The sequence below is a fragment of the Hevea brasiliensis genome, chromosome 14 (genome assembly GCF_030052815.1).
Source record: "Hevea brasiliensis isolate MT/VB/25A 57/8 chromosome 14, ASM3005281v1, whole genome shotgun sequence".
NCBI classification, from domain to species: domain Eukaryota; kingdom Viridiplantae; phylum Streptophyta; class Magnoliopsida; order Malpighiales; family Euphorbiaceae; genus Hevea; species Hevea brasiliensis.
This window is the reverse complement of record NC_079506.1, coordinates 28,675,856-28,697,665: the sequence shown is the minus strand read 5'-3', so window position 1 is coordinate 28,697,665 and position 21,810 is coordinate 28,675,856. Positions and strand designations below refer to the sequence as shown.

At 33.9% G+C, this 21,810-nt stretch overlaps 2 protein-coding genes across 2 annotated transcripts; one reads left to right on the top strand and one right to left on the bottom strand.

Moving 5' to 3' along the window:
• Positions 1-375: 375 nt before the first annotated feature.
• LOC110639878 (organic cation/carnitine transporter 1) lies at positions 376-3,968 on the top strand. Its single transcript, XM_021790992.2, has 2 exons — positions 376-934; positions 2,782-3,968. The coding sequence occupies exons 1-2, from the start codon at positions 466-468 to the stop codon at positions 3,966-3,968; spliced, it is 1,656 nt and encodes a 551-aa protein (XP_021646684.2). The 5' UTR covers positions 376-465.
• A 437-nt stretch (positions 3,969-4,405) lies between these two features.
• LOC110639877 (polyadenylate-binding protein 8) lies at positions 4,406-10,282 on the bottom strand. Its single transcript, XM_021790991.2, has 9 exons — positions 9,346-10,282; positions 7,525-7,643; positions 6,752-7,408; positions 6,572-6,649; positions 6,396-6,485; positions 5,924-6,061; positions 5,579-5,752; positions 5,300-5,503; positions 4,406-4,838 (listed from the first exon to the last, which is right to left on the bottom strand). The coding sequence occupies exons 1-9, from the start codon at positions 9,575-9,577 to the stop codon at positions 4,596-4,598; spliced, it is 1,935 nt and encodes a 644-aa protein (XP_021646683.2). The 5' UTR covers positions 9,578-10,282; the 3' UTR covers positions 4,406-4,595.
• Positions 10,283-21,810: the final 11,528 nt, after the last annotated feature.

Sequence of the window (21,810 nt, the reverse complement as noted above, 5' to 3'; positions counted from 1 at the left end):
ATTTCTTTATTGTTTTTTAATCTCTTAAATATTAACATATTATAAAATATATACTTTCCACTCTTAAAATTTCTTCTCTATATATATTTTTTTAAAATATCTCATAATTCACTGGATTAAGTCTAATACTGCTTATGCCGAGAACATCTATTATAAGGTCAAGCGCTTATTATAGCAGAGATTTTCTTTATTGATCGAATACTTAACTTGCTTAAAAGATAAAAAAATTCTTTATTACTCATACCAATTCTATTAGTAAATTTTATATTTTTTAACTAATGAGTAGTATTTACTTGCTTTAATTAAATAATCAATCTCATAAGATCAAAAGAATTAAACAATTAATGTCTACTTTGTTCTCTCTATATATAGAAATGGATTCATATCATGGCAGGAGAAGAGAAGAGGTAACAAATAAAACTAGCCAAAACAAAGCCCTTAAACCGAGAGAGCCTTGCACTACAAATGAAGCAGGAAGAAGGAGAAGAAGCACAAAAGCTGGTACATGGAATCAACATAGAAATTGCAGAAACAAAGCTAGAACTAACAGTAGATGAAGTAGTAGAAGGCTACGTAGGATCCTTAGGAATCTCGCAGCTACTGCATGTGTTTTTGGTATCTTTGGCATGGATCTTCGATTCCCAAAACACATTGGCTACCATCTTCAGTGATGCACAACCACCCTCTTGGAGATGCATATCACCACATCTTCATGCAGATAATACTACGATGGCTCCAGCGATGGCGGCAGCGTCTTTGTGCAGCTCCATCGGTGACAGCAAAGGGGGTGGCTCTGTTTGTGGGCTACCGCCGGGGACATGGGAGTGGCTTGGTGGGAATAGAAGCTCCACTATCGCTGAGTGGGGTCTCATCTGTGATCGAAAGTTCCTTGCTTGTGTACCAGCTTCCCTTTTCTTTCTCGGCTCTCTTTTGGGTACCTCTAAACTCTCTTTATCAAAATTTAGTTGGATGATATATTTTAAAACCCTAATAAAATGTTCAATCTTATTTTTTTTTATTGTTTTAATAATTTTAAAATAATTCATCTTTCACTGGTTGGATTGTGAAGAACATTCATTCAAAAATGCTTTCAGATATGTGTGAATATAAAAGGCCTAACATACTCTACTGATATGAAAGGCTTAATATACTCATTTTTTATAAATAAAAAAAAATCATATTTCATCCTAAAAAAAATAATTCTTCTTTAGTTCTAAAAATTAAATCTACCTCAAATTATTGTTAGTTAAAATCAATTTTGTTAACTAATTAATTGATATTAATTATATCAATTATATTTTATATATATTTCAGTACTAAATGTTTGAAATTTTTTTCTTTTCTTTTTCATCATTTTCTTTAATTTTAAAATAATCTTAATTAATTTTTACCAATTAAATCATTAAAAAAAAAGAATTTTCTCTTAAAAAATTTCTTTTCTCAAAATTAAATTAAAATATTTAACAAATTTTCTCTCGATTTTCTTTGAACATGTAATTAAATTTACGATGGATAATCAAATAATTTAGGATATAACAAATTTTAAATAGTTGTTTGTATGTTCAAACAAAATACATAATATAATGAATTTAATTCTTTAATATAATACAAAAAGCTTATTTCTTTAAATTGAATTATTTTTTTCTTTACAAAAATAATTTTCATTGTATAATTTTCTCACACTATAATAAATCTATGCTTAAACAATATGTTTTCAACATCATCTTATACACGATGTTAAAATAATAAATAATATAAAAATAAATGCATAATAATAATATAAATTAATAAGAAAATATTATTAAAAAATTTAAATCATAAAATTTATATACATCACTGAGTACTTATTAATAATTTTATTAATAATATATTTTAAATTTTTAATAATGCATAAAACATGCTGTTAGAATACAGATTTTTTTTTTTTTATAAATAAATGCTAAATTATTTGAAAATTCACATAACGTTTTTCAAGAAAATATGTACTTTATAAATTTCTGAAAAGTGTGCGTCATGATTTAAATCTCATTAATAATAATGTTTAATATAATATAATTTTTTAACAATTTTAATATTTAAATATATTATTCTAATATTATTTAATACTTTAATATCATGTATAAAATCTTAATTAAGTAATGAACTTACCATGTCTTGCAACTCAATATGAATGAATAAATTCGTGGCTACCCAAAAACTGCCACAGAGCCACCGGTTATGGCGACACTGGCCGTGATAAGTTAGTATCCAAGTTGTCATGTCATGATGGATTTTTTTTTTTTATATATATATAATTAATCATTATTAAATTTTAAATTTAAGATTTTAAAAATTTTTAAAAATAATGTCAATATGTCATTATTATCAAGCTAAATATTACTTATTACTTAAGTAGCCATTAAATTTTACTAAAAAAAATCCAGCCATTAACTTAATAATGCAATTATTGAAAATTTATTTTATAATTTTTTTAAACTTAATTCATTATACATCAAGACATTAAAATTTAATGGAATCCATATATTTTATGTAAAATTTTAAATTTAATTTTTTCAATTATTTATAAAATTAATAATTTTTTTATACAATTAATTATGACTGAAATTCAAATTTAGATTTTAGAACTTTAAAAATAACTTCAATATATCTGAGATAAATCTCATTCGTACATAAAATTAATAAATTTTAATTTTGTAGTACCATTTTCATTTTTAGAATTATGGGGATTTGCACCAATTGCATGCAATTAGAAGACATGAATTTGTTTTTACTCTTATGCAGGGTCTGGTGTGTTTGGGTTCCTAGCAGATGCATACCTGGGTAGAAAAAGAGCAATGCTTCTCTCATGCATTTTAACCTCTACAACAGCTTTCCTCACTTCCCTCTCACCAAATATTTGGATTTATTCACTGCTCCGATTTGCAAATGGTTTTGCTCGATCAGGAATTGGCATTTGCTGTCTTGTTCTATCCACTGAATCTGTTGGTCGAAAATGGAGAGGCCAAGTTGGCCAGTGCGGCTTCTTCTTCTTCTCTGCAGGCTTTCTTTCTCTCCCTTTAATTGCCTATCATTGTAGAACTTCTTGGAGGAGTCTATACCAAATCATTTCACTTCTTCCTCTTGTCTACTCTCTCCTTTTTCTCCCTTTCGTCTCTGAGTCTCCTCGTTGGCTGCTTATAAGGGGCCGAAGCAAAGAAGCTCTTGAGATACTGCAGAGATATGCGAGACTCAATGGCAAGATGCTACCCTCCAATTTAAGTCTTGCTAATCCTTCCATGTCTAAAGTGGGCGGTGAAGCATTAGCTGAAACCAAGTCAACTGAAAAGGAAAGCCTGTGGACCACTCGGTGGGCTGCTAAAAGAATGATCGTGGTTATGATAACTGGTTTTGGAGTTGGTTTTGTTTATTATGGTGTTCAGCTAAACGTGGAAAATCTAAATTTCAATCTCTATTTCACAGTTGCACTCAACGCATTGATGGAAATACCTGCAGTTGTTATAGGAACTATACTCTCGAGCGTCACAAACAGGCGTCTTCTCTTCTCTCAGTCTGCATTCATAGCAGGAGTTTCATGCATTCTTTGCATCGTTTTCTCACATGGAGGACGAGCAAAGGCCGATGAATCCGGTGGGAGTTGGCCTCAACTTATCATTGAAGGAATTGGGTTCATGGCAGCTTCAACAGCATTTAATATCCTGTATATTTACTGTGTTGAGCTTTTCCCCACAAACGTCAGAAACTCTGCTGTTTCAATGTTGAGGCAAGCCTTGATGTTGGGGGCTTCTATATCACCTTTGATGGTTGTGCTTGGTCGTTTGAGCCCGTCACTTTCCTTTCTGGTCTTTGGATTTCTTTCCATCTTCAGTGGGGTTATGAGTTCATGGCTACCCGAGACTAAAAATGCTCCTCTTTATGAGACACTAAAGCAGCAAGAAGAAGATGAAAAACAGAGTAGTGAAGTGAAATGATTCAAATAATATGGAACTCTTAGTAGGAGACAAAGTAGTACTTAAACATGTACAAATGTTTGGCTTTTTTATGGAATGCTTTAGCAGAAAATAGTAATTCTGCGGCTAGCGCAGGTCATCCGAAGTTTGTAACATGCACACATCAAATTATTTTCAAGATACTTCAGTGTTCATATGACATTAGAGGCAACACAGCCTCTTAATCAGATGAAATGAATCATCTTCACCCATCCAGTAAATAAAAAGTAATTGCAACACACTCTTAACCACACGATCAGCATACTTCAAATGCTTCAGCTTCTTAATCGCATGACAAATGTATTCACTCTCAACCACACGATCAGCATACTTCAAATGCTTCAGCTTCTTAATCGCATGACAAATGTATTCACACTGATTTACGCCAAGCAAAACAATGTTGTCATTCCAAACAAAAATAAGAAACACAACTGCTCATCACTCGCATAAATAAAACAGTAAAAGCATAAATGTAACCACGTTCAAAACATCTCCTGAAAAATCTGAGTAAACCAAAACCAAACCAATTCCTAAGATCCTATGAAAATCAGTCTAAAATGCATCAGAACACATCATGATATATTTCAAAGGCCATGCTCACAACTCAAACTAGGAAACAAGGTTGTCATTCAATGACAAAGAGGCTAGTTGATCAGCTGCGCCACCAGCCTGTTGCTGCTGAACACTCCTCAGAACCTCCATTGCCTCAGCAACCTTTGCTTTTAGAGCTTCTGGTGACTCGAGCAAGTGCAAAACTTCAGTCTGGTCCATCTCTAGAAGCATGCCTGTCACCTTAGCTGCTGCATCAGGCTCCAGCTGTTCTACCAGAGGGTAAAGATTCTCACCCAGCATCTACATTTATTCAACAAGCAAATAAAATTAAATGATATTCATTCAGAAAAATACCAAGTTTAAACATCAAATCATAAATGCTAAGCAAAATATAGGTTGTAGATATATCAGTATCATCATGTTGGAAGTGCTGCCATTCAAAAATCAATCACACTCATTGACTATCATATTTAAAGAAACTCCAATAAGAAGGTTAACTGTACCATTTTTCTTGTTCAACACGATCCCATTCAAATCCGATTGTAATTGATGAAGGATAAAAATGGGTCTCTGTTTCAAGGAGGAAACTAACCCTAGCATTTTATGCCATTAAGACTTTAGAAGTACTAAACAGCCAAAGCAGTGTAATGCACCATACTGAATGGTACTAATAAACTAAAAGAATCAGCAGACATCATCCTCAATTCAAAGGCTGAAAAATACAAAATCAATAAACAATTAACACTAAGACTAATGCATACCGTCCTCTGATGTTCCGGAGTAGCATTTGCAAGTGCAGTAGCCAAAGCACCAATTGGAATTGGCTGAGACAAAGCTGTATCACGCAATGGCATACCACCCATGTCATATGGAACAGAAAGCATCCCTCCAGGAACACCGGTCATTGGAACATCAGGCAAGCCACGCCCAGGAGGGTAGCGATAGACACGCCCCCTTGGAAGCATCTGTCATTAATGAAAGCAATTAGACAAGAGGTATCACCAATGTCAATAATCTTAGGGAGAAAGACCAATGCCAACCTGCTGCTGCATGAGTGGCACTGGCTGCTGGGATTGCTGAGCAGCTCCAGCCCGTCGACCACCAGGACGCTGTCCCTGCTGCCCCTGATGAACCATTGGCACAAAGAAATTTGGCAAAGGAGCCCCACCAGGCCTCATACCAGGTACAAGCTGCTGCTGATATCCAAATCCAGGCTAAAATGACATAAATCATAACAAAGAAAGCACCATGTCAGTCAGATTATTTGTACCTAAATAATGGAAAAATAAATACTGAACTTGATTAATCAAAAAGCAAATGTATAATTATCAACTGAGAAACACAAAATAGATATAATTGAGGAAAACAACATCAAGAGGAATTACCTGAGGAGGTATGATAGCAGGTGGGGCTTGTCCATAGAATATCTGTTGTCCAAGTCCTGGACCACCAGGGGGGTACATTGGCATACGAGGAGCAACTGATGGTGGCATTGCAACTGGCCTCATTTGAGAAAATTGAGCCTGTACAGAAAAAAGAAAACCCATAACAAACATAACTGTTAGAGGAAATAAAAATTAAAGGAAAGGATATAAACATAAACATTTGAAATGGACCAATATGAGGAAAAGATAAATATATCACTGCCACAGTGATTTAGACAACAAGAAAAAGACAGTATTCATGTATTTCATCTAAGCCACGCAAGGCAACATCTCACTAAGAAGGTAAAGAGGAGGCATCAATGCATTCAAGCATGTGTATTTGTGTGCAATAATTAAGGAGGTATATATCAACAAAACCTATCTCTACCAACTACTAACAGGAGGATCAAAATGTCATGAAGAAAAATTGTACCTGCAACCTGGCTCTTCTATCTTCCTTTCTTTGTGCAAGTGCAACGTATAAAGGTTTGCTTGCAACCATTTTGCCATTCATCTCCATGAGCTATCAAACAAATGAATTATGTATCATTTTAACATAGCATTTACAAAATGCACCAAAAGAAAAAGAGAAAAAAAAATCTCACTTACAGCTCTAGACGCCTCATCTGGAGTAGAGAACGCAACAAACCCTGAACCTCTGCTTATTCCATTAGGATCTCGCATAACCTATTCACGTGAAAATGTGTGTGACTTGACCTTCAATCACTTGATTAATCAAGCAAATCATACATGTGAGTTGCCATTCAAAAACAGAATGCTACTACATACCTTGCATGATGTGATTGTACCAAATTGAGAGAAGAGCTCCTTAAGATTATCATCACCTATGCTATCATCTAGATTTTTAATGTACAAATTGGCCCCTTGAAATTTATCAGCCGCCTCCTTCATACTCTGCTCAAAACGAAGTTTTAATTCAGTTTCCCTTTCAGATTTCTTCTGGGCTTTCCCAACATACCACTCCTTTTCATCAAATTTCTTTCCATTAAGGGCCTCAACAGCTCTAGCAGCATCATCTGCATTCTCGAAGTTGACAAATCCAAAGCACTTTGTTTTTCCATCTCCATCCCTCATCACCACAGCACTAGTGATTGTTCCAAATTCACCAAAAATTTTCTTCAAATCATCATCAGTTATTGCTTCTGAGAGATTCTTTACAAAGACATTGTTAAATCTTGTCTTGTCAATTGCACTCTCTCTTTCCTGTTTGCGAAGAAAAGGTCCAACATACACCTGCTTATCATTCAATAACATACCATTTAACTTCTCTATAGCCATTTGGGCAGCTTCCTCATTGTCAAACTGTACAAAGCCATAGCCCTTTGACTTGCCAGAGGAATCTGTAGCCACCTTGCAAGATAGAATGTTCCCAAATACCGAGAAAGTATCATGCAATGCTTTGTGGTCAATCGCCTTGTCTAAATTCTGGTAAATTTGCATATACAATTTCAGTCACAAAATGTATATTGTGGATTGGGAAGTCAAAATTACACAAAAATCCATAGCATCAAGCACAGCACCTAATCATTTGAAGGGAATACCTTGATAAATATGTTCCCAGACCCACTTTTGCGAATACTTGGGTCACGATGAGAATACATGATTCTAATGGGGCTTCCATTGAGAAGAGTGAAATTTAGCATATCCAATGCCCTTGCAGCTGTCAAAAGTATATACATATAAATAGATGGGGAAAGAGAGAGAGATTAGGAGCCTCAATGCAGATGCATGAAGCAAGAAAGTCTTCAATTTTAACACGCACTTTGTGCCTTGTGTAACTACATTCATTGCATAGATAAGCTGTGCATTAGTCATTCTCTACCACATTCCAGCAGAAGTCCTAACAATGTATGATATCCTTCAAGATAAAGCTCCCCAATTCACAAGTCATTCCAAGCACAACAAATTTACGGGCTTTATACATTGAACCAACGATACCCAACACATAATCTTTTTCATGTTTTGGAACATGAGAGAAGAAGGATTGAACCAATAATCTCATGGTTGCATGGGTAACTTTGCAGAAACCAAAATGTTACACATGGAACAGAGATAATCCATTTTATCAACCCCACGGATCCAACAACAGCAAATCCTCAATGGACTTCAATGAATAACCTCACACTCAACCGATGACTCTCACTATTCAATTGTGAAAGTCATGTGCTATCAATGGCTTCAATACAGAAAGATTTCTTGAAGTTAGGTGAGGAGTTCCAAAGCCAGCCCTAGAATCACACACACTTATTATGGTCCTTTAACTTCTATCATTTCATTGCAAAACCAAGGTTTATTATTCATTATTCAGCTGATCCCATATCAATATAAAAATTTTACCCACCTTCTTTGTTTTCTTTCGTTTTCATCTCTCTTATTTTGATATTAAAATTAGAATTGATTTTCACTTTTTCAAACATAACACTATCATAATTACAGAATCACTCCTAAAAGTAGAGCTGGCACTGCATTTAAAAAATTTTCTTCTAAAAGGAATACAAAACAAACAAGGAAATTCACAACCAAGCCACCTACATGAACAAGGATTTATCGACAGTTGGCAGTAATGCATGCAACTTGACAACAACAATGTTAGGGTATGTCTGATAAAATGAATTCTGTAAAATTTTCTGAAAATTCAATTGAATTTTATGTTTTATATGTTTGGTTTGAAAAAAAAAAATGTATATTTCAATTCCGCATGGAATTCAACATAACTAAAACCAAATTCTATCAAAACAGTTGAAATTTCAAATGAATTCCAAAAAATTAACACTTAACATTTTTTGGACCAAAATGTCTTCTCTACCTTTCTCTCTCACACACAACATTTGGAATCAATTTTTTGAAATTAAATATTAAACAAAATTTGTGCATAATTAAAATAAACTTATTTCTTGCGCATATATATATATATATATATATATATATATATATATATATATATATATATATCATATTAAGGGCATTTTAAAAAATAAAAATAACTTAATTACACAATCAGTATAATAATAATAAGCTTTATTCCATATAATGTTTAAGAAGGGTTTTGTTTTGCAAAATATTAAGAATATATGAACTTCAGTTATAAATTACAATTAAATTCCGCATTTAATTTCAAAATAATAATAAATTCTGTATGTTGAGTTATATCATTGCAAATACACAAATTCATTTGGAAATGAATTCTAACAAGAATTCACTCTACATGAATTCTAGAATTCTAGTTCATTTAAACCAAACACAAACAGGTGTAAATAATCTATCTTCCCTTTACTTGATTAATCAGAAATCAACACATCCATAAATTATTAATACTAAAAAATGGAACAAAAATAAAAATTTCCGAAAAAAAAAATACTAACCATCTTGAGGATTGCTATAGTTAACGTAGCCATAACCAAGCGATCGTCCGGTAGTCAAGTCACTGCAAACCCGAACTGAAACCACTTGCCCGACTTGATTAAACAGATCGTACAGAAGCGAATTGGTCACGTTCGCCTCCAGATCCCCGACGTAAAGAGACGTCGGCACGAACTGCTGGTTTGCTCCGCCGTTGACACCCTGAGCCTGAACCGGGACTTGAACCTGTGCCATTTCTCCCTTTCTTTTTTCTTGAAAAATTTCTATTCAATTTTTTTTTAACTTTTTTTCAATTTATCTTCCCCCTCCTCTGTTTATTCTAATAAAACAAAACAACAAACCCTAACTCTATCTGTCTATGCTAAACCAAACCCTAGCTTAAACAAAGAAAAAGTGATAAAAGCGCACAGCAAATGTTCGATACAATGACTAACCGAGATACTGTTGTTTTTATTTCGTCTTTTGCCCTTTCTTTTTTTGGTGTTTTTGGGTTTTTGATAGAGGAGGAGAGGGAAGGCGGAGAAGGAAACGGTGACTTTGGCCGCCAAGGGACTGGCAGCGCGTGAAGAAGTAACAGAGAGTGTGATAAGGGAGGAAGAGGGGATGGAACGGCACTGAAAAGGAAAGAGAATTAGAGGGCTGAAAGAAGGATATAAAGGAAGTAAGGGTTTGGATCAAGAGAAAACCCTAGGATGATGCAGAGGAGAGATCTCTGCCGTTGGATTTGGTGAGAGTAAGGGGCCCAGAGATGACAGGGTCAAGAAGTATACTGGGTTACCGTCATACAGGGAACTAGCGGTTAGGAACACGTGCTGTAGGAGCGCGTGGACGGGATATACTGTTTGGTTGGTTAGCTTGGACTGAATTTAAGGGAAAAACGGCAAATTCCTACTACTACGTCTACGAGATTCTCTACAGCCCCATTCATTCCTATGCTATTATTACATGTTTTATGTATTTTATAAAGAAAAGAAATAAAATTATTTTTATAGCTTTTTAACTTATATTTATTTTTACAATGAAAAACATGTAACACGCCACGTACAAGGTGTCGACATTAATTTACCAAAATATCTACATTTCTTGATTAATCTTTCACACAATTAGGTCAGGGTAGAGTTGTAATTTCAAATTTTTCTTTTCAATAAATTAGTTGGATGAACATGAACATAAGGCTAAATAGCAGCGTGCAAATCAAGCAATTTTGCTAATAAGAGGATAACTCGGTTGATTTTTCTTTATTTTTAGTGCGTAGAAATTAAGAAGGTTTTGAGTTTAAATTTTTATATTTATTTATTTTAAAATAATTTATTTTATTATAAAAAAAATATTTATAATTTTTATTGTATAATTTATTAATTATTATTTAAGTACGAGTCAATTAAAGAAAATCCTATGTTAAAGAAAAAGCCAAATCGTCAAAAGCATCACATTATCGGCAGAGAAAAGAGGGGCAGAGCTCTTTGGCTACTCGATTGCACCTTGCGGGCCAAATAGAACCCAGTAAGGTACCATCCTCACTACATAACATATCTTCGTGCCATCGTAAGCCAAGGGAGTTACATTGATGCTTTGTCTTCTAAAACCTGTATTAAACACAAACAATAAAGAATAGATTAGATATAGAGACTAAGCAGCCTAAACAAACCCTCCACATTCAGGAAGCAGCTGCTAAAATCAAATGAAAAAAAAGTATTTGCATCTCAACAGTGAGGGTGGGGAGGGAACTCATGACTAAATCAAGGGAAAAAAGACTCTCTCCTGCTTGGATGGGCAAGAGAGACCAACAGAGTGGCAGGAAAAGTGTTAAACAAAAAAAAAAAAAAAAAGCAAATCCAAAGAGAAGCTCTCTCTCTAAAAATAGAAAGAGAGAAGAAATGAAAATTTTCAAATCTCTTACTATTGAACTCTATAATTTTAATCATGTGCATTAGTATTCATAACACCCATTTTATTTAGGTTTTGCTGTTACATACCCAACTCATTAGTTGCTTTTAAATCCAGCATAGTCTCATCTAAAAATTAGTCTAATATGACTTGTGGAAAGTAACAATATCAACTATTCAATCCATACAATTTATCAAAACTCAACAAGTTCACTTGCATACATTCACAAAACGGAAAAGGATCCATTCCCATAATTCAATATCATAAGCCACAATGGTGAAGTTTTGTTAAATAAAATTAGTAGTATGAGGACTTGAGACTCATACATGATCAAATTAAGTTACATGAGTTGTCCATAAAAAAGTTGAACAAATAATTAATGCATCAACGAATATGTCTCTTCTCATGCGCATGACTCAACTCTTAATAAAAACATATAACAACTGTTTAATTTTATTGTTAAAATTGCTGTTCAGAAAATTATCTTTTTATATATACTAATTAGATAATATTAAAAAATAATTTAAAATTAAATTTAATAAATTTTAGTTATAAAAATATTAAAATAATAAAATAACTTTTTTCAAACTACTTTTTTTAAATAACATTTAAAATGATATTGTTATTAAAAAAAAGTTTTAGGTCTCTAAACGCATTGTTAAACAAACATATAGTTTTCTATAAATATTGAAATAAGTTTTAACAACTGTTCCTGAGCATATCTAACTATAATATTACAGTCCCTCAGCTTAAAAATAAAATATAAAACCCCATCAACTTTTACATATTACACAGTAAAATATCTCTAATATTTAATTACTGATTTTTCAGTTAGATGCTGACCTGGACAATTCCAATATGGAGCTTAGTCAGTATTTCTTTTTCCTCTCTCAAGTCATGTGTAAATTGAATCCTTTTCTTCTCTATAGACAAAATAATTTTACACTTTTCATAAGAGATGAGAGATAAATGTTGACTAAGCACTATGTGGAAGTTGTTCACGTCAGTTTCTAACTAGAAAATCAATAATTGAAAATCAAAGAAATTTTACTATGTAAAATTTGAAAATTTAGGGAGTTTTATGTTACATTTTAAAGTTGAAGTATTGTAATATTATAATTATATAAGTCTAGAGATAATTGTTAAAATTTATCCATAATTATTAGCCAATCTTTCTTCCCAAAATATTTATTTAGTAGTAAGATTTTACAACTCACTTAATATAGCAAATTCCCAAAAATAATGTAATTAACAATTTCATTGACAATTACTTGCACATGTTACATTTTTTCTTATCCTAAGCTTGAGGACTTTCCGAATATCCGAACATCACATTATGGACAAGTACAGAATTTTCCTAGAGATGAGTAAAACACTCAGAGGTGTATCTCTATCACTCTCACTCAAAAGCAAGCTTCTTTGATTTTAGTAAAGGAGGTAAGCCGACTTGACTAAGTGTTGTACTGTCATTGGTGAAAGTCCAAACACGTGACTGGTTTCGTTGGCTATCTTGGCATTCATTCTCACCATTTTCTTGTCTTACAAAGTTTTCATTTCCTAAATATTTGGCCCAAAGGAGTGTTAGTCATCAATCAAATTAGGAAAATCCTAATAAGTTAAAAGGTTTGTGTAATTTTCTTTGAAGTTAAGAAAATTATTTTTTTATTATATTTATTTATAACTTTTATTATCATGGATAAAAATACAATATAATAATTTTTTTAAAAACTTTATTGAGTTGAATATCCTTCTTTGATTTGAAAACTTACTACTGAAACTTAAATTTATATGATGATGGTGGAGAATGTCATTATTTGATTTTAAGTTATTATGTAATTAAAGTTATAATATAATCTTGATTTATATTGTACATTTAATTATGTTATTTAATAATAAAAACTTAGTATAATAAAATAATAATTATATAATATAATCAATTATACTTAAAAAAATATAATGATTATTAAATTATATATAAAAATAAATATAATCACAATTATTTATTTTAATTTTTTATCAATATTACCACCATTATTATTTGACCACTATTGTTATTACTACTATTACCATCATTATCATTATTGTTATCACCACCACTACTATTATCACTATGTAGCCATTATTACCTCTACTATTATTTGGTCACTGCCACCATCACTATCTCATCTTGTTACCATCACCCCTATCTCATTTTGTCATCACCACCACTAAATCATCGTTATTGCCATCACCACCACTAATTACTATCATTATTATTGGACTACCAATCATTGCAACTATATCACTTATTATTAACACTATAAATAAATTAAATATTAAAATTACAAAATTAGACTAAATATTGAAATGTAACGATATAGTTATATTCTATTACTATTTTGATTATATTATATAATTGATTATATTGCATTACATTACGTTCTGTCAATGGATAAAACAAACACATTAACTATCATGATATATAAGTGGAAATTTTTGAAATTGCCCCCTGTCTCTATTAATAATTTAAATATTGAAGATTCAACATAAATGCAAATAAACAACCTCCCACAACTTTTCTTGATTTTTAATTGTCACGACCCAACCTATAGGCCGGATTGGCACTAGGACCTGGGCCAGCCTAAAGCTCTCGATGCCCGTAGTAAGCCTAACTATTCCTCAACCCAACTTTAAGGCCCATTTGGGCCTAATTTCAAGAATTCAACCGGACAGAGTCCAGCCATAAAATGGACCATTTAACGGAGAGTTTTTGACTCGTTCGAACTGTAAACACAATATATAATAAATTGGGGAGCTCAGCTCACCCTCCACATAATCAAAAGGTCATAACTCAAATGGGAGCTTAGCTCCCTCATCCAATCCCATCATGCATACAGTTAATAATTTTACAGGTCCAACATAACTTTTATAATACAGGCCTAAAATAAAATAAGTGCTTCTAACACATACGGAGTCTAAAATTTAACTCAATTGTACAAAATACATTAAATACTATTAATGGACCTGCGAAGAAGAAAAGCAGGTTAGCCACAACAAATAATCCTCCTGTAGCCTGGAAAAATAGATGAACAAGAGTGAGCGTTAAACTCAGAGAGTAAAATACCAATTTTAATCATAATCTCTATAACTATCTAAATCTAATGCACCCTGTGGAGTGAAATGTAACATCGTCCTAATTTTCATATCATAATAGCAAAAAAGTAATTTGGAGCACTCACACATCCAACACTGTCAAGCAATACATATATGGGAGCTGATCCCCTATACAGCCCTCTTAATCCAACCTCTACCAGCGAGTGTCTCTCAAGCTGGACTTTCACTTAATAAACCAAATGCGGCGTCTCAGCGAGTGTCTCTCAAGCCGTGTCTACCCCGAAGGATCGGGTCCCAGTGAATGTCTCTCAAGCCGTGTCTACCCGTCCTGTCCATATCCAATACCATACCACATGCACGCCACGCACACACACTGCTCCAAATTACTACAAACAACATCCATGATACTTCAACAATTATGAATATAATATAAAACGTGCTTAGTATTTAATTACATAGATACATATTTATAAGTAATGCATGGGCATACTTGAATAATAATATTGAAATTACAATTAAAATTAATATTTTACTCACAAACTTGAACTGAGGTTACTGCGGCGATTAGGCGGAGGAGAAAGGCTGTTCCGGCTCACCTGACAATTTCATTGTAATTATTTAATATATTTGACTCAATACAAGTTTAGAAAAGACCAAAGACACCCTAAGTTGTGCTGAAAATCCAGCAGAGTCTCCCCTATACCTATGACCTACCCAACCTACAAAATGGTTCAAATAACACTTCTAAACTCAACCCATATATCATCATCATTATATGGCCCCTCCTGGGCCCTCCACACTTAGCAATAATCACAACATCAGACAACTCAATTATAAGACTTCAAAACTAATATTTTTTAAAAACTATTCAAACTAACTTTAAAAATTCTATAAACTTGCCCCACGGTCCTTAACAATATTATAAAGCTATTGCAATAGGAATCGTAATTTTCTTATCATCCACGAATATTTTATAAATTTTATTATAACCCAGTACAAGGCAAAAATTGAGTAATGTAGAGTTCGAGTTTACCTATGCCAAATCTAACAACTGAAACGAGTCTAGAACGTCTGAAAACGGTGGGGTAGTCTATAATCTTGACCCGATTCTGAAATGGTTCCAGTAGCTTATCTGCTCGGCCTGAAATTGCAGATCCGGGCAATGATTGAATTTCCACGAAATGAAAGTACATACGCGAAGTTCACAATACCAGGGTTAGAATAATATATATATATATATATATATATATATATATATATATATATATATATATATATATATATATATTATTTGAAAATTAGGGATGTTACATTCTTCCCCCCTTATTGAAAATTCGTCCTCAAATTTTATACAAGGCAGAATAATGACACATAGTTGCATATCAAACTTATAAGCACTTGTTGCGCATATCCCGCTCTAACTTTCAAGTGCATTCCTCCATAGATTAACTCCTCCATAAGACTAACCATAAGGATTTGCCTTGACCAAAGTTGTTTCATTTGATAGTCTACTATGGCTACTAGTTGTTCCTCAAAGATCAAATTCTCATTTAACTCCACTGTGTCTGGTCGCAGCACATGAGAAGGATCGGGAACATACTTTCTAAGCATGAAAATGTGGAATACGAGGTGGACATGAGAAAGGTTTGGTGGCAACTCTAACTGATAGGCAACTGCTCCCACTCTGTCCATGATCTTAAAAGGTCCTATATAACGGAGTGCCAATTTGTCTTTTCTTTCCAAATCTCATAACCCTTTTCATAGGAGAAACCTTTAAGAACACGGTCACCAATTGCAAATTTTACATCTTTCCGCCTTGGATCTGCATGGATGGTTAAAAATTTTTATGTCTATCTACCCCTGTCGTAGTATGCCAGCTACTATCCTCCTTCTGAGTCTAAACCATCACATCTGACTACTCGTTTACCTCTCTTTTTTTTTGTCATCTCTAGTACTCATTAAAACTCCACTACTCTCGACTTGATATCTGATAACTTTAATTAACTTTGGCGCTTACCTCACTTTTAATACGCCCTAACGTGTCTCTTGGTGACTTCAGTCCTCATTCCTTTGTTTCAATAATCTTTGTTTTCAAAAAACATGACTTATGTTCCTTACCTTATAGTATCCTATGAAATGCTTTCCTGTAGCACCTATCATATACATCTCGTTCGAAACCTTTAATTGTCCTATGACCTCAATAGTCAATACCTATAAATCTTCTCACTCCCATGATACTTCAAATTTTCAATCTCTTTTGTGTCATTACTAAGGTCCTTAGACCAGTTCTTGTCTATCTTATATAACTAGTTATGTAGAACTCCATCCAAGTATCAAGCGTACCCTACACCACTTATCAATATTGGAAAGTGAACTGGGTCTCTTCTCTTATAGGACAAATGTATTTGTATTCCCTGACAACCCAGTTAATGTAACTTTATCGTTTCCCACTTCTTCTCTGGAATGAAAATATATAGACTTCTTCCTAAAGCTTCTTAGTATGTGGCCTACTTCTGACACATTGGCACTCAGATCGAGGCTCTACTACTCCTTTAATTTATCATCTCATAATAACTTGTTTCAAACATCTCTTAGTGTGTTCCTAGCATACCTATTCCTTCTTATCCTCATCATTATAACTAGCTCTACTGAGCTTTCTTCCTGTCATTTGGATCTTATCCACATTCTTTTCCTATTTCTGCTATCGTTGATATCTTTTCAACATGTTGTACTTATTCCTTAATCTTAGTCCTATCTTACCCTTACACCTTTTCCTTCAAGGATGTCCATCCCATCATCAACTTTAACTTTCTTTTTTTTTTTTTTCTTAGTCTTATCTTGATTACTAGTTCCATTACTTTGAGAATTCTAACTTTACGATTGACTCCTATCAGCACATTCTTCACATTACGTAACACTTGTAATTAACCATAGAAAATTCTTTTTGTATCCCCTTTCCCAACTTACCTATCAGAACATTATCATTCCCTACCAGCCTAGTAGGAAATTACTCATCCTAGATGGATAGGAGCCCCAGAAATTATAAGTTTCATATGACTAACACGGCTGTGGGAAATATGTGCCATGCCTTAATTCTGAATAAAATACTTCACGTATTCATTCTCCTTAATATAATCACATATACTGCACATAGCTTTCCAAACTTTAGCCTCAACTTTTCCTATTAGCAATAATTTCATTCGCTGTAACTCATTAGCAAATAGCACTTCCTCCAGCTTATAGTTCAAAAGGGTTGTAAGCCCTAGTAACTAGCTCGATTTAACTCCTGTCACCTCTCTGATCATTTTTTAATACTTAACATTAGGTACACCATTATCATCATTTCACCTCAAAAGATTGGATATGTACTAACGCCCATCAAATTTTCAATTAATTGGGTCACTTTGACACGACCTCTCTTCTTAACATAATCTCCTAGAATCGAAACACGAGCCAATTTGAAAAGAAGGAGAAATGTTCTCCCACCATTTATGGTATACCATTGTTTGATAAACAAGATTTAGCTAATACCCCTTAGTCTCCCTTTTTAGTTTCATTATTTCTTTGTAATTATTGTGCGTTATTACAAGATATCAATTGTATCTACCATTTGTTATACTGTTGTCCTGCCTGACATATCATCCTAGAATTTACTATTTCCTTTTTACTCTTCATTTATCTTCTATACTTATAATTATTTGTCCAATGCTCCTTATACTTAGTTATATTCTAGAAGATAAAAGCATTCACAGATTCTTTCAGATCTACTCCAATCTTACCAACAATCACTCCTCTAATCCATGTACTTCTCAATATCTTATAATTACACCTATACCTATCTTGTCCTATTCTGACCGTTATTAGCGTTCTGCTACATATTATCATACTATTATTTATTTATTTATTATTACTCTTTTTTTTTACATAATTATTTTATCGATCACACTAAAAATATATGTCTAACTCTAATTTTTGACTCTAGGTCTCACTACTCTAAATTTTAATATCAAGCTTCTGTGACATTGTCCTTCATCTTGCATATTTATATCCCTTATGTTAACTTTTATCCAACTTACTCCTACTGATCTTGCTTCTTTATCTGATAATACAATTCAAGTTACCACAGCACGCTCAACAGTTACTACCTACTTTGGTCGCACACCTCACCTAATTTCCATTATACTATCAATAACTAAAAGGCTTCTTATGTCATTGCCCCATTATCCTACCTTGGCGGTAGAAAACAGATAAGGTCTAATCCGGATCCTGTAACTCTAAGCTCTAGGCTTAGGCTTCTAACACTACATCAATTATGACCTGCTCTAAGTCCTGTACTTCTGGGTTCCATGACTTAACAATGTTCTTCCTAATGCCATCCTTTTCTACACTCTCTATCCTTATTTTATTTATTTTTTTTGTTTATCTCGTTTACCCTTCCTAGAACCACATTCACCTCCTCAGTATTTTAGCTCTATTCTTCCTAATCTTATCCTAATATGTTTTTCCAGTTTATTCTTTAGCCAACTCTTTTTATCTTACCCAAATATGAACTTTCACTCTTCCATCCTTTAGCTCTATTTTCTTGTTGCACCTGATTGTCATATCAGAAACTTATACCTTTCCACTATCCCTACCATGTCATCTATACCTCAATGTTACTCAGAATTGATCCTCTAACTACCCTAGCTAGACTTCTACTGGCATTTAGGCTATCTCTCCTACTGCATTTGAACCACACTCCATCTATATATATATATATATATACATATTCTATGATTTATCGATGCTAACTTTTGTCCTTTTTCTTTTACTTTATTTGGAGTATACTTTAATCTTAAGCATTAAGAAGCTAACGATGAACTTAGGGAATAGTAGTCATACTTCACTGCGTGATCTCTATTCTTACCCTTTTGGACTACATACTACCCCCTACTACCTTAGGGAGGGGATCTGTAGCAACTCTAATTTTTCATATCCATTTAATTAGCTGAAACTTAAAATACTAGGTATCCAAACCCGTCATTCAATTTAAAGACTTACATACATCTTGATCTTACATCTTATAATTCCTACATGAAACTTGTACCCTCTCCAGAACACCTGAGCTAACAACTCTTTATCTCACGCTACAATCTCATTTGGGACACTACTCCATAAGTCATCATTATCAGTAATAACCTTCTATCCCTTCTGAAAAGATAGGACTATACCCTAACTTACTACAACAAAAGTACTACATTTACCACCTTGCCAAAACCATGTCAAATTAGTGACTCTCTTATCATATCATAGCCCTGTGAATCATCAATTCATAGTTCTGACCTTCCCTCGGTAGTAGGGTTGTACTTTACACCTTGCTGATACACACAAGCTATACTATTCTCACTAAGCTCTAAGCAAAACGTCTGTCGTACTGCAAAAACCATCCAAAATTCCATACCGAAGACTAGATGGTTTCACTCTATAGATGTCACCTTTACTTTGTAACTAATCCGCAACCTCTAGTCTGATGGCAACTCTTGATGTAACTCGAGCTCATGCTAGGGTAACCGAGTTACTGACTCTAGTTACCACCCAACTTTGACCTTTCGATATTCTAGCTCTAGATCCCTAACCAGGAGTTCCCAACTCCTCTGCAGATATAGAACTCTGTTCTGGCATAATTATACCAAAACAGAGGCTATCCGCAAACACCCTCATTATAGAGCACCACGGGGATGCACGCTCTACACAATAATCTCATGTTGGTACTGTAATTTGCAGCTTACAAAGCAGACATCGAGAACATTGTATAGTTACTATGATACGTCCTGACAGACTAGGTCTCCTAATCTCTTATCTCTCTTGAATCTACTATTATCATAAACTTACTCTAACTGGGTCATCCATTGGCGACTGCCAGCAGTGGTATCCTCACCCTTATTTAGTGCAATTATACTATCAAAACTCACCTTTATGTACTCATGCCTCGCACCAGATAGACACAACACTTAGACCCATACTGAGAAATATAGTGTTTCTTAGAGAACGTATTTCCATGGCAGACCTCAACATGTCTGCTAACTCTATTTCACACTTCTATGTACTTCATAAAACTGAAGTGCTAAACTGAAGCACTCTTATATTAACTGAGGAATAATGCAGAATCTAGAAATGAAGAATTACAGAAAAAAGATGAAACATAATCCTATACTCCGCATGTGACAACTCTAGGTGCACACTTTTCCATGAATCTAAAGCCTAAGCTCTGATACCACTTTTGTCACTATCCAACCTATGGGTCGGACTGGCACTAGGACTTGAGCCAGCCTAAAGCCCCCGAGGCCCGTAGTAAGCCTAATTATTCCTCAACCCAACTCTAAGGCCCATTTGGGCCTAATTTCAAGAATTCAACCGGACAGAGTCTGGCCATAAAATGGACCATTTAACGGAGAGTTTTAGATTCGCCCTACCTGTAAACACAATATATAATAAATTAGGGAGCTCAGCTCACCCTCCACATAATCAAAAGGTCATAACTCAAATGGGAGCTCAACTCCCTCGTCCAATCCCATCATGCATACAGTTAATAATTTTACAGGTCCAACATAACTTTTATAATACAGGCCCAAAATAAAATAAGTGCTTCTAACACATGCGGAGTCTAAAATTTAACTCAATTGTACAAAATACTTTAAATACTATTAATGGACCTGCGAAGAAGAAGAGCAGGTTAGCCACAACAAATAATCCTCCTGTAGCCTGGAAAAATAGATGAACAAGAGTGAGCGTTCAACTCAGAGAGTAAAATACCAATTTTAATCATAATCTCTATAACTATCTAAAGCTAATGCACCTTGTGAAGTGAAATACAACATCGTCATAATTTTCATATCATAACAGCAAAAAGGCAATTTGGAGCACTCACATACCCAACACTATCAAGCAATACATATATGGGAGCTGATCCCCCATACAACCCTCTTAATTTAAGCTCTGCCAGCGAGTGTCTCTCAAGCCGAACTTTCACTTAATAAACCAAATGCGGGGTCCCAGCGAGTGTTTCTCAAGCCGTGTCTATCCCGAAGGATCGGGTCCCAGTGAGTGTCTCTCAAGCCGTGTCTACCCGTCCTGTCCATATCCAATACCATGCCACACGCACGCCACGCACACACACTACTCCAAATTACCACAAACAACATCTATGACACTTCAATAATTATGAATACAATATAAAACGTGCCTAGTATTTAACTACATAGATACATATTTATAAGTGATGCATGGGCATGCTTGAACATATAATAATATCGAAATTACAATTAAAATTAATATTTTACTCACAAACTTGAACCGAGGTCACTACGGTGGCTGGGCGGAGGAGGAAGACTGTCCCGGCTCACCTGACAATTTTATTATAATTATTTAATATATTTGACTCAATACAAGTTTAGAAAAGACTAAAGACACCCTAAGTTGTGCTGAAAATCCGACAGATTCTCCCTTAT